The sequence below is a fragment of the Saimiri boliviensis genome, chromosome 19 (assembly GCF_048565385.1).
Source record: "Saimiri boliviensis isolate mSaiBol1 chromosome 19, mSaiBol1.pri, whole genome shotgun sequence".
NCBI lineage: Eukaryota > Metazoa > Chordata > Mammalia > Primates > Cebidae > Saimiri > Saimiri boliviensis.
This window is the reverse complement of record NC_133467.1, coordinates 29,057,630-29,070,176: the sequence shown is the minus strand read 5'-3', so window position 1 is coordinate 29,070,176 and position 12,547 is coordinate 29,057,630. Positions and strand designations below refer to the sequence as shown.

At 37.6% G+C, this 12,547-nt stretch overlaps 1 protein-coding gene across 1 annotated transcript in view; it reads right to left on the bottom strand.

Annotated features, from left to right (window-relative positions):
* Positions 1–5,381: 5,381 nt before the first annotated feature.
* The window catches only part of RGS5 (regulator of G protein signaling 5), a 56,571-nt gene continuing 49,405 nt past the window's right edge, over positions 5,382–12,547 (bottom strand). Inside the window, exon 5 of the mRNA XM_003943393.4 lies at positions 5,382–10,656. Coding sequence (XP_003943442.1) covers positions 10,495–10,656 — 162 coding nt within the window. The 3' untranslated portion in view covers positions 5,382–10,494. The remainder of the gene's footprint in view (positions 10,657–12,547) is intronic.

Genomic DNA, 12,547 nt, shown 5'->3' with positions numbered 1-12,547 from the left:
GAGTGACTCTTTCGTTGTTGCTGTTTTTTAATACCTGAAGAAAAAAGGATAAAAGAATATCCCAACTCTCCTTGATTCTATTTTAGCACTGTTTGGGGAGGCATTGTACAGGGAATATGAGTTAGTCAGCCATTCCAGGATTCACACTCAGATGACATCCCAGCTGGAAATAGGCACTTGGCACATGGTCCTGGTCACGTTCCTGTTCCTCTTCTCAGAGGGAAGCCAATGGTGACCAGAGGGTTTGGGTCAAAGGGAATTGCCCCCAAACACACACACACACATGCACCCAAGTCCAGTAAAGGCAAGAGCATGGGAAAAGGTGGTAAGTTAGAACGTGAGAATTAGTGAATAGTGACCTCTTGAGAGTGACTTTGCAAGGTCAACTTGGAAGCTGTTGCTTCTGAAAAAAGTAAAAGAAAATTTTTGTTGACTTTTTTTCAAGTATTGTTTGTAAAATTCCTAGATTATTTTACCAATCCATTTGGTCTTTGTGTAGCTATCTTCTTCCAAGACAAGATGTCACTGAGACATCTCCTCAATAACAAATTGTGGGAAACACATTCTAGTGAAGTCACTTTGAAGACAAGATTTGCTTATCTTTTTCTCTCCCCACCGCACCTTTAAGATCCACCTGCCTTCTCTTGTTTCTCCTCTGTCGGGCCATGATATTTTGGCTACCTATTGCCTTCTAGGAAATCATAATATTTTTAATGCCTTTGGGGGTGTTAAAAAGCACAACTGTAAGGACTGCCTGTAAATTCCAGGTCAAATGCTGTTTCTCCTTCTCTGTTTCCTACCTTGGTGATGGCCTGATCTTACATTGAGCCACTCCAACTAGAAACCACAGAATCATCCCTACTTCCTACTTCTGACTCACTCCATACACTCAAAGTCACCTGACTCTGCAGAATTTCTCTCAATAAACCCTATAAGGAACTATTCCTGCCACTCCACCTGTATGGAGGTAGCTTTATCCAGGCTCTTATGGTGCATCGCCCGGGTTATTGCCTTAGCCTTTCTACTGGCCTCTCAATATCACATCTGATATCCACTGATTTACTCCAAATAACTACTAGTCTGCTCTGAGATGCACATTTGGTCTATTACCTGCTTGAAATCGGCAAAACTCTCAACTCTAGGCTAGTATTCAATACTCTTTACGATTTTGAATCTCTCTCTTTTTGGCTTTATCTTCTACAACTCCTCTTTGGATTTAGTAATAAAGATTTGCTGGTCCTGAAATAGCACGTTTTTAATTGCCTCTATCATTGTCCAACTCTGTCTTCTGATCTTTTCCTTTACCTAGCTAACCCCTACTCTTTATTTTAAACTTAGCTCAAGACTACTCACATTGAAAAGCCTTCCCCCGCTTTCTGGCATGATTTCAATGTTCCTTTGTGGGATTCCCTTAATACTCTGGCATGCTTTTATTATTACTAGCACATTGTCCTGTGACATTCATTTATCATTGCATCTTAAGCGACACTGCCAGTTCCTCAAGGTTATGAAACATGTCCCATTTGATTTGCATCAAGGCATTAGCCTAGTACATAGAAAATGACTGTTTGTGGACAGAGTTTCCAAACTCAACAGAGATATTGTTAAACATTGTTTTGTTTTGGGTACCTGTCCCTAAAACTCCAAATCTCTGCAGTTGGGACCTGGGAATCTATTAGTTATATAAAGCTTCCCCAATTTCTAATTCAGACACGCATTTTCTCTGGCCCCAGATTAGTTTTCTAGAACTAGGTGAGTAAAAGTTCATACTCTTTGTTTCTACCAAGGAAGGATATAAAGCATTAAACCTGGGTGTGTCTGTGAGGGTGTTGCCAAAGGAGATTAACGTTTGAATCAGTGGGCTGGAGAAGGCAGATATGTCCTTAATCTGGTGGTCACAACCTAATCAACTTCCAGAGAATATAAAGCAGGCAGAGAAACGTGGAAAGGAGAGATGGACCTAGGCTCGCAGCCCACATCATTCTCCTATGCTGGATGCTTCCTGCCCAGAATATTGGACTCCAAGTTCTTCAGTTTTGGGACTCAGACTGGCTCTCCTTGCTCCTCAGCTTGTGGAGCCTACTGTGGGGCCTTTGTGATCGTGTACTTTAATACGTAATAAACTCCCATATATGTGCTAAGGCAGATTCTCTTGCCTTCGCCTCCCAAGTAGCTGGGACTACAGCTACTTGGGAGGCTAAGGCAGGAGAATCTCTTGAACCTGGGAGGCAGAGGTTGCAGTGTGCAGAGATTGTACCACTGCATTCCAGCCTGGGTGACAGAGGGAGACTCCATCTCAATAATAATGATATAAGGATATTTGAGTTGTTATTCAATCACTGAAAAGTAAAGAGTGCCCCACATGGATTTATAGACTAGACAAGTCTTTCTCTGTCCCCTGTGTCTAAGACTGCAGGAGGCTGCAAGCATGGAAAACTATTGAAAGGTCTGAAATAGAAGAATAACATAATCAGATAAATGCTCTAAATTGTTTCCTCCCTTGTCAAGAAAAGCAGTTAAAGATTTTATATGTTACCTTTTTTTAATGAGAATTTTCATTTAAGGGAGAATTCTTAAGTGATGGATAAGGCTTAACAAAATGCAATCAATTGCAAATAACAGTTTGCAATGGGTAGTTGAGAAATTAAGCATGAGAACTCTGCCTGTTCTCTGAATCTCAGTAAAGAGTAAACTAAATACATGATAGTTGCTAGAGCAATATTTAGGATAAAAGACTGTTATGTGCATAAATCTTTATTTATTACCTGGTGCTGTTAGAGAATGGGAATGTATATAACACATATGCATTACCAGTTTTCAAAAAGTAACACTACAATAGGCAAAACTTTCTCTTCCTCAACCAAACCAGTCTTCTCAATCAGAACACGCTTTATCTCTGGGCTGTCTTCAGAAAGATTTTAAGAGACAAGCAATGTGTATCACCCCATTGGAGTCATTCACATTAAAGTATGAATGGCTGATAACTTCCTAATAGGACATTTTACACTTAAAGGAGTAGTTTGCTAACCCAAAAAGATAGTTGGAAAAATTATTACAGAGATATGGGAGAGGAGTCCATTTTGAGAAGCAGGGTGTTTTGGGGTCAACTTATCATTTCTCTAGTGTCTTATAGTTATTTGACATCAATTTTAAGAGTGTCTATTTTTTGTTAGTATAGATATGTGAATGTGACATAATATAAATTTTTTTTCCAGAGGAAAAAGACACCCCACACTAAGAATCAGATCATACTTTAAGCATTATGGCATTATACAGATGTATAACTCTGGACAAATGTTTCACTTCTATGGGCTTCAATTTCCTCATATTTAAAATGGAGATTAGGCTGGGTATGGTGCCATTGGAGGATGGCAGAGTGGTTTTTTGTATGTGATGACCATTACCCGACTGATCACCATTAGTAATTTGGCTGATATGACTGGCCAGGCAAGTAGGTTCCTCCTTTGCTCTCTGGGCTCTAAATGTCTGTGTCCCCCAAGTTGCTGGCATCTAAACTGAAAAGAATCTGCAAAGAGAGGAGGAGAGCATTTGTAACGTCTATTCCAACTCTGACATTTTCTGTATCTGGACTTTTTCTTTATTGCCTTCCTTGCTCATTGTTAGTTGAATTGTTTGAGAAACTCATATAGCATAGAAGTTAAGACTTCCATTTAGTTAAATTAAAATAGTCAAAATAAATGTTCAATTAAAAGAAATAGGGGAACATCAATTTTCATTCATGCTTATTCATGAAAGTGTCCACGCTCCAATTTTTTTTTTTCAGTGTGTCTTCTGTTTTCCAAGAATTCTGCTTGGAAGCCATAAGGCTTAGGGCATTTAACAGCAAAATCTGAGGCAGCCATCTATTTCTCACTTGTCACAGACAGTTCTTTCTAGTAGCATTCACAAGGCATCACTTTTTCAAAGCATAACTGACCTTCAAAATTGCTGATGGGTGTACCTACCCCTGTACCCCTGGCATCAAAATCATTCTCCTACGGTGAAAGTGACTTGAAAATGTGACCTCATTAACAGAGACCAGGCTAACCTGGCCACAAAGACTGTCTGCCAAGGATGGAATAAAAAAGTTTACTTTTAAATAAAATTTCCATTGATATCTTTTATTGCTTTACCAAGTTTAAACTGTTAAAAGAGGGTAAGATTTGACCAACCAGTGGAAAGGCATGGAAAGTGGACTAGAAACATCCATTAGTCAGATGGAACTAATTCAAATGCAGGATGTGGTGGAGGCATTGGGAAGCCATCTGAAAAGTTAATGAACTTGGAAAGTGGTTAATAGGCAAAATCATTTTCGAGGTACTGCTGATTTAGAAAATGTAAAACGGGTACAATGTGCTTCAGAAATTTGATAACTTCAAGAGCTTGGCCTACCTGACTCTGACAGATGATAGAATGGGTTCCTGCTTGGAGAATGGTTCATTTAACGTCTTTTGCTCAAGTTAGAGCCAATAACCCTAATGTCATGAGGGATTATATGGGGTTACTTTTGTTTAGTGAACCAAACAGGCATCTGAGAGACAGTCAAACTGATCTCTAATCTCTGTTCTGCCACTGATTTGCAGGTGACTTCAAGAATATCAGTTCTCTGGGTAGGAAACAAGGAAGTGTGGATGATCTTTGCTCTAATGATAGTTCTTGGTGAAAACTCTTGGAAACTCACTCAAGGTAATAAAAATAAAGAAGAGAGTAGGTGGTATTGAAATTATTCAGGGGCATCATATCTATATTAAATACAGTTAGGCCTCATGGAGCCTGGGAATGAAAATTAAGAAGCTTATCAGAGTCCAAGAAAGACACTCTCTTTAATCTCTCTTTATGTCTGTCTGCCTGTCTCACTCTCTCTCTCTTTCCAGGGTTTCTCCCTATAAATCTGCTCCTATTGCTTCTTTATGAATACAAGCTTCCCCTTTTACCCAGTCTCAACCCCACGTTATCTTAACTACTTAAGCATCAAATCTGTGGTCACAGAATTAAGCTGCTTGCAGTGGCATCTGGATTTCAAATCTTTCAGGTCTTTCACCAGGGGAGGAAGAGAAAGGAATTATTATACTCACTGAATAGTGCAGGATCCAAATGACATAATATGTTCAGTTTCTAACAGTGATGGCACCTGAGTCAATAAATTATTGTCACCTGAATCCAAGGGAAAGTCGTCAACAGAGTGTATGAAAATGGGACACTTTGTATTTCTCTGAGTTTTGCATGTCAGGCTGTATTATAGTTGGCCCTTATTTGTATAGTTAGCATCCTCCCAACTGATCAAGAGCTAACCTGGTATAAGAAGTATGGTGAAAGTACAAGCCTATCTTAAGAAAGAACGTTTCATATAGAAAATATATGGGAATCAAGAAGGACTCATGTAAGGCTGTTATATAGATATATATTTAATATAATATGTGTGATGGTGGTTACAGATACATATTTAGTGCTTTATCCAGAAGCATGAGTCACATAGTACATAAAGTATTGAATACAAAATTCTAAAGATAAACACAATTGTTCTTGAATTTAAAATGTATGGGATAAATGCTTACAAACGGATTTATAAACCTTTCACTTCCACTGCATTCTCCTGGCTGTGTCTTCTGAAGATGAGTTGCGAGTTGTAACATGAAGAAAAAAATAGCTCCTTCAAATTCTGACACTATATGACATAAAAAGAACTTTTGGCAAAGCTTTATTCATATTACTTGTCTCCAGTGGCAAATTTCTCAAGCCGTTCTCTTTGTATTGTCTATGTCGTAGCCTGTATGTTTTTCTAGAGAGGAAGTTAAATGCTTTTAATGTATTAATGATTACCTAATTGAAGTTACACCCAAATATTTTAAATATTTCCTCTTGCAAAGGGAGAAGACGAAGGGAGGAATACGGGCAAGGTGGATAGGACAAAATATCTCAGGTAAGAGAATAAGTATCTTGCAAGAGGCTTGGTAAACTGGATGTAAATGTTGAAGGTGCTGATTGGTAGTTTCTCTACTAGAAAAATAAAAAGATTTATTATTAAACCATGAGTTGAGGATAATATTCCAAATATTTGTTGTTGTGGTTGTTATTGCCTGTTACTCCCTGCTGTAAGTTTCCATTCAAAGCCAGGAGCGTCTTCTCAGTTGGAAAAGTTGATCTTTCTAGTTCTGGGATGGGTAAGTGATGCTGGGAAGGCCTTTTTTTCAATATTCCTTGCTCTTGTTTGCCTCAGAACCTATTTGGTGACAAGTGTGTTTAACACAAAGAGTTAACTGCTAAATCGTTAACTAAAGAGCTTTGTGCCAAGCAAGTGTTTAGTACGTACTTGTCTAATAAAATGAAGAGACTATAAATCAGAGAACTTTAAGAGCAATTTATCCTGGTTTCTAAACCAGGATAAACCAAGATGCACCAAACTTTATGTCCAAAACCTACATAGCGTTGCCTAGCCCTTGGGTTTCGATGCTTGGATGTTGGAAATTGCATTTTCCATTCTCTGCTTTCTGGCACATGCAAGACAAATATGCAAGCCTCAAAATTTATTCTTTTTTCTAGTCAAGGCTTTCTAGGCTGTTAAAATAAAATTTTACATCTAGCTGCATTGCAAGTCAGGAAATACCTTCCTGCAAATAAGGAAGATGACAAAAGCTAGCTCCAACCATTCTGAACTGCTATTAAATATTTCCTAGCAAAGGGATTAATTTCAGAGGTCTCGGCACCAACATTTTAACCACTTCCCTTCTCCCCTTTCTTCCCTTTCTTCGCATGACCGTTCTCTCCTAAACTTGCCAAATTCCCGGGAAACAGGGAAAATGGCCTGCTAGGGGAAACAGTTTCAATATTGAAAATCATTTATCTGAAATATAACTAGCCTTTTCAATGATTCTCAAATTTGTCACTGCATAGGGAGTTCAGCAAAAACCTAGAAGGGAATGCTTATTAGTTTATCAATTTATTTGTTAATGGCCCAGTTTTTACTGAAACTTTTGCGTGTCTACTACTCTTTGGAGAATAATTAACAGCTCCATCCTATTGAAGTGGCTTGTGTACAGAGAATACATCTACCAAATAAAATCGATGGCTTTGTAGAGGATAAACATAAAAATAATTTCTTTCACCAAGTTCTCCTCCTTGGCATGGAAAACTGATATCTACTTAAAGCATAATTTATACAATAGAGAATTGGAGTACATGGGGTATGGAGAGTGAGGCACAAAACGTTTCCACACGTTTGACTTTATTAATTTGAAAGCAAAGTTACTGAAATGCCTCAGTTAGTTCTGCATTTTAAAAGGTGTCTACCTGGAAGAGAAAAAAACATGTGCCTCTGTGTGTGTGTGTGTGTGTGTGTGTGTGTGTGTGTGTGTGTGTGTGTGTCAGGGGAAGATAGGAGATTATTCACATGCTTGAAGGTTATTCACACTGCTTTAACAAATCGACATAGAACATGCCTCCTAATTAACTGCAGAGTTAATAGTCTGTCTCCTTGTCCTGATGTAATTTAGGTCTGAATCTAATTCTAGCCCTAGACTATATCAAACCCAGGCAGAAAAACTTAAGTTATGGACAATTATCTGGGCTAGTCTTAGGTGTTTTTTCTCAAGAGTGAGAACCGTATTCTCCTATTTCCATTGACCACAATTTGGTTCCACCACCTTTGTACAACCGCAATTCATTCCCAACTGTAGTTACGTTTTCACAGGGGATGAAAACTCTGGCACCACAGGGCTCTAGCATCAAGCTTCATGCTTTCCCAGACATTAACTCAAGAGAATGTAGAGAGGAGGAGGAGGAGGAGAAGGAGAAGGAGGGAGATGGAGTGATAAATAGATATTACACATGTTTTTCCTGGAAAGATCACCCCACTTTTTCTAACTTCTCAGAATTGAAAGAATGTATTTTATTTGTATTACCACGGAAATTATTAGTAATACAGGATTTTTTCTAAGTTTCACCAAAAACTTTCAAAAATGTTCAAAGAAATTTTCCTAGAACAATTTCAATACGTTCGGTTTACCATTTGGGGCTAGAATATTTGTATTCTTTCTAATTTTATTACGTCATATGTTAGAAGAGTTTCTAACGTGTGAGAATATGATTTTAAATGTAAGATTATATAGCTATATAGATAGAAATATATGTAGACATAATGTTATGATATCACTATAGGGCATTCTGTCTTCCATCCTTTTTATAACTCCACAGAACAGCTTTCGTGGGTCTCTTTCCTGCCCTTTACCTCCTAGATTCAGCTTATTAAAAGGTAAAAGCCCATCTCATTTTCCACCGAAACATCTACCCACTTTCGTAGGGTGTCCAGTCAATTTCTGAGTACAGTCCATTGGTGTCTTCATAACATCAACCCTCCGGGTGAGATCTGTAATAGCTAGTTAATTATCTGGGAATTTTCAAACATTTGGATATTTCAAATACTGTGAATAAAATATTTGAATTTTATATTAGATTATATTTTTCTTTAAATGTTTTAGCGTTTATGAAAAAATGCACCAAGATTTTGGATTTCTAACATTTCTAGCTGTATGAGAGGGTAAAGGGCTGGCACTTAATTAGCTTGGGGGCAATGTAGGTAGGTGTTGAAGCTGGTGCTGAAAGCACACCCTGGAAATTTTTATCTGAGTTTCTCGTCAGTCCTACATGATTGCATGTAATGAGAACTTCATGACTGCAACATTGATCTGGCCTAGCTCTGGACTGTTTGATGAAGGAGTGTTTTTTTGATATTAACAATACTGGCAACTATGAGTGAATTCACACCACTAGCAATTGTTGGCAGCATACCCAGCCACTCTACCCATTTTCAGAGTGTGAAATGGCAAGTATTCAGCAGGTCAAATTATCCTTGAAGTCACAAAAATAGGGAAAATCCAACAAGCACAGTCGGTGTGTGCCTGAAGAATATAGTCACATAGTTGCTTCACTTTCAATATTCTTAAGAAATAAACAAATAAATGAGCTACAAATATGGGAAACTAAGAGTGTGTGAATGAAAAAGAGCAACAAAAGGTGGAAATACAAGACTAGACAATGTAATATTCTACTTAACATTTCAGAATTTTATTAATTCTTTAAAAATCACCCTCTTTCTTTTGAGCTAACTCAGTATCCTCATCTCGATTACCCTCATACATGGTTTACTTTGAGTTTGTTACTAAATTCTGTGAATCATTATTTAATCAAATCTATTAAAGATTAGACAAAATTCTAGCAAGACTTATAATCATGAAATACAGAATTAAAAGTTTAAACCTACCAAAAATCCTATGGCCTATCGATTAGCTGTGAATAAGGCATATCAGGAGCATACATCTGTGCTTTTGACGGTAAGTAATATTTACTAATGTAGGAAGCAAAATAGTGAGGGAATATTAAGGTTGCTAAAAGATTACTTTTTTTTTTTTTTTTTTTTTCAAAATGCAGTGTACCTTAAATGTGTCTCACCTTAGAAGGCCTCTACCTACAGTCACATTAATTTTTCTAAAGACAATTTGATGTTTTGAAGACAAATGTCATTAGTCTATGATCATAGCTTCGTAGGACAATTAGCCATATTAGAATTGACCATATTTTCTCTTTGTAATGTATAGCCATCTTGATATTTAGATGGGAGACTACTACAATGAAGAAACAGTTTCATTTTACATGGTTGGATTTAGAAATTTGTGAATTTTACACTAATAAGAATTTTAAATAATTTGAAAATGCAAACATTTGACCTACAGTCTAGGAGCATAGATACATATAAAGTACTTCACTGCTGACCTTAGATCATTGATTTAAAACAGAATTTGGTAACTATGGGCATGTGGAGGGGGGGCAGTGAGGAAGGAAAAATTAGGAATCTATACGAATTGTGTTCAGATTGATTTTGTATAAACACAATATATTCACGGTTGCATCTCTTATTCATAATACCTAGCTCACATGAAGGTGTTCCAAGGGAAGGATCAATATTTTAAATAACATGTTTGCTTAAAATATACGGTGGCTGCTTCATAAAAATCTTATCACCTTTTATTAACCAAGTTCAGAAATAATTAGAGGAGTGAGCTCCCTGGATCAGAACTGAAACAAGTGAGATCAATTAAGCTCCTTTGAAATAGGTCTGTCCACACACTTAGATTTTTTTTCCAGACCAATTTAGGTGGAAATCTATTACCTAAATCCACATTCATTGATACCATATTCTTGTTTTATATTTCTTTGCCTTAGGCAGGATTTTTCTGTGATTCCGATTGGGTCTGACTAAAACTGAAGACATCTTAATTAAGAACAGGGCAGGAAGAACTGAGTGGGGAGGGAAGGCCTTCAGACAGTAGATAAGCATCCAAAGCAGTGTAGGCGAAAAGAGTAAGCAACATCCCCTGGGATTTTTCCCATGTGGGTATCATTGAGCAAAGCTGCTGTGGGAAGATATATAGATTACTGGGAAATGCAGGGTTATTATGGAGGAAATAACTCACAGGATGATTTCATAGCCTGGCTAAATTACTACTTGATTAACTCCTGATAAAACTCAGAGCGCACAAAGCGAGGCAGCGAATCCTTTTCCATCAGGGAATGGATTCTTTTCTGGGCCATGTCAAAGCTGCTCAAGGAAGGTTCCACCAGGTTCTTCATTGTGATGTCCTTAGTGAAGTGGTCAATATTCACCTGTGGGCCAGGAAACAGGATTACTAAGTAAACCTAAGTATAAAATTTGATGAGGGGTGAAAAGGGAGGTGGAATTTCTCATCAATAAAACATAAGAGGGGAGGAAAGTCATTAAAAAGTGAGACATGTTACATCTCACTTTATAGGTGATGGAATAATGCAGCTGATGTTCCAACAGATGCATCCAACCGGTATCAGACACCCACCAGGTGTCAGATCTCCCATAGAAGCTAACACGCACATTACTTATTTAATCCTTTACAACAATCCTAAGAATGATTCTTTTCTTTTTTAGAAAAAAAAAAAAATACGTATATGCAGAAGGTTAAATGGCTTCCTCAAGATCGCAGAACTGATAAGTGTATTTGAATCTAGAAAATCAGAATTTGAATCCAGGTGTCCTGGTGCCTAATTTTTTTTTTTTTTTTAAGATAGAGTCTAGCTCTGTTACCCAGGCTGGAGTGCAGTGGCACCATTTGGCTCACTGCAACCTCTGCCTTCCTGGTTCAAGCAATTCTCCTGCCTCAGCCTCCCAAGTAGCTGGGATTACATGCACATGCCACCACACCCAGAGAATTTTTGTATTTTTGGTAGAGACGGGGTTTTGTCATGTTGGCCAGGCTGGTCTCGAACTCCTGACCTCAGGTGATCTGCCTGCCAACCAAACTGCTGGGATTACAGGCTTGCTGTGGCCATCCTGAGTTCCACAATAGGCTTTTAATGTGGTTTTATAATTAGTGAAAAAAAAGCAGATAAACTTCCCCAAAGTTTCTTTGAAATCAACAAAAATCTGGTCTTTCATAGTCAATCAGTGGTATATTGACTTTTAACATCGCTAGCACCGTTTTCTTGTAATATTTTTAATTTTATGATTAAATGTACCATTGTCCCAACTACAACTACAATGTAAATCACAAGTCCAAGTGGGAAAATAAAGGATAAAGAAGAGTAAAGAGGGAGAAAAAAGAGGCATTTAGAGAAAAGAATAGGAATGGGAAAGGAAAGAGGAACAACGAAAAGTTGTAGAAATACTCATTAGGCATTAATGAGTTCAGACCACTGAGATACCAGTTGATATAGTTTGACTCTTTGTCCCCAGCCACATCTTACCTTAAATTGTAAAAATTCCCACAGGTCAAGGGCAGAACCAGGTGGCAATAATTGAATCGTGGGGGCAGTTTCCCCTATACTGTTCTCGTGATAGTGAGTGAGTTCTCACGAGATCTGATGGTTTTATAAGGGCTTCCGCCTTCACTCCGCTCTCATTCGCTCTCCTGCCACCCTGTGAAGAAATGCTTTCTGCCTTGATAGTAACTTTCCTGAGGCTTCCCCTGGCCATGCAGAATGGTGAGTCAATTAAACTTCTTTTCTTTATAAATTACCAAGCCTTGGGTATTTCTTCATAGCAGAATGAGAAAGGATTAATATACTGGTTGAATATCACTTATCGGAATGCTTGGAACCAGAAATGTCTTAGATATCTTGAATTTTTTCAGATTTTGAAATATTTACATATACACAATGAGGTAAGATATCTTAATACGAGATCCAGGTCTAAACAAAAAGTTTATTTATGTGTTATATATACCGTTAAACATAACATGAAGGTACTTTTATGTAATATTTTTAATAATTTTGTGCATGAAAAAAGTTCTGGCTGTATTTTGACAGAGATCTATCACATGAGGTCAGGTGTGGAATTTTCCACTAGTGGCGTCATTGTGCTGAAAAAGTTTCAGACTTTGAGGCATTTTAGAGTTTAAATTTCCAGATCAGAAATGTTCAATGTGAAGAAATTTTTACACCCACTTTTTAATTTAATCCTCACAACATCTTTACAAAGTAGTCTCCACTATTCTTATTTTCACAAAGGAAAAAATTAGGTTCAGAG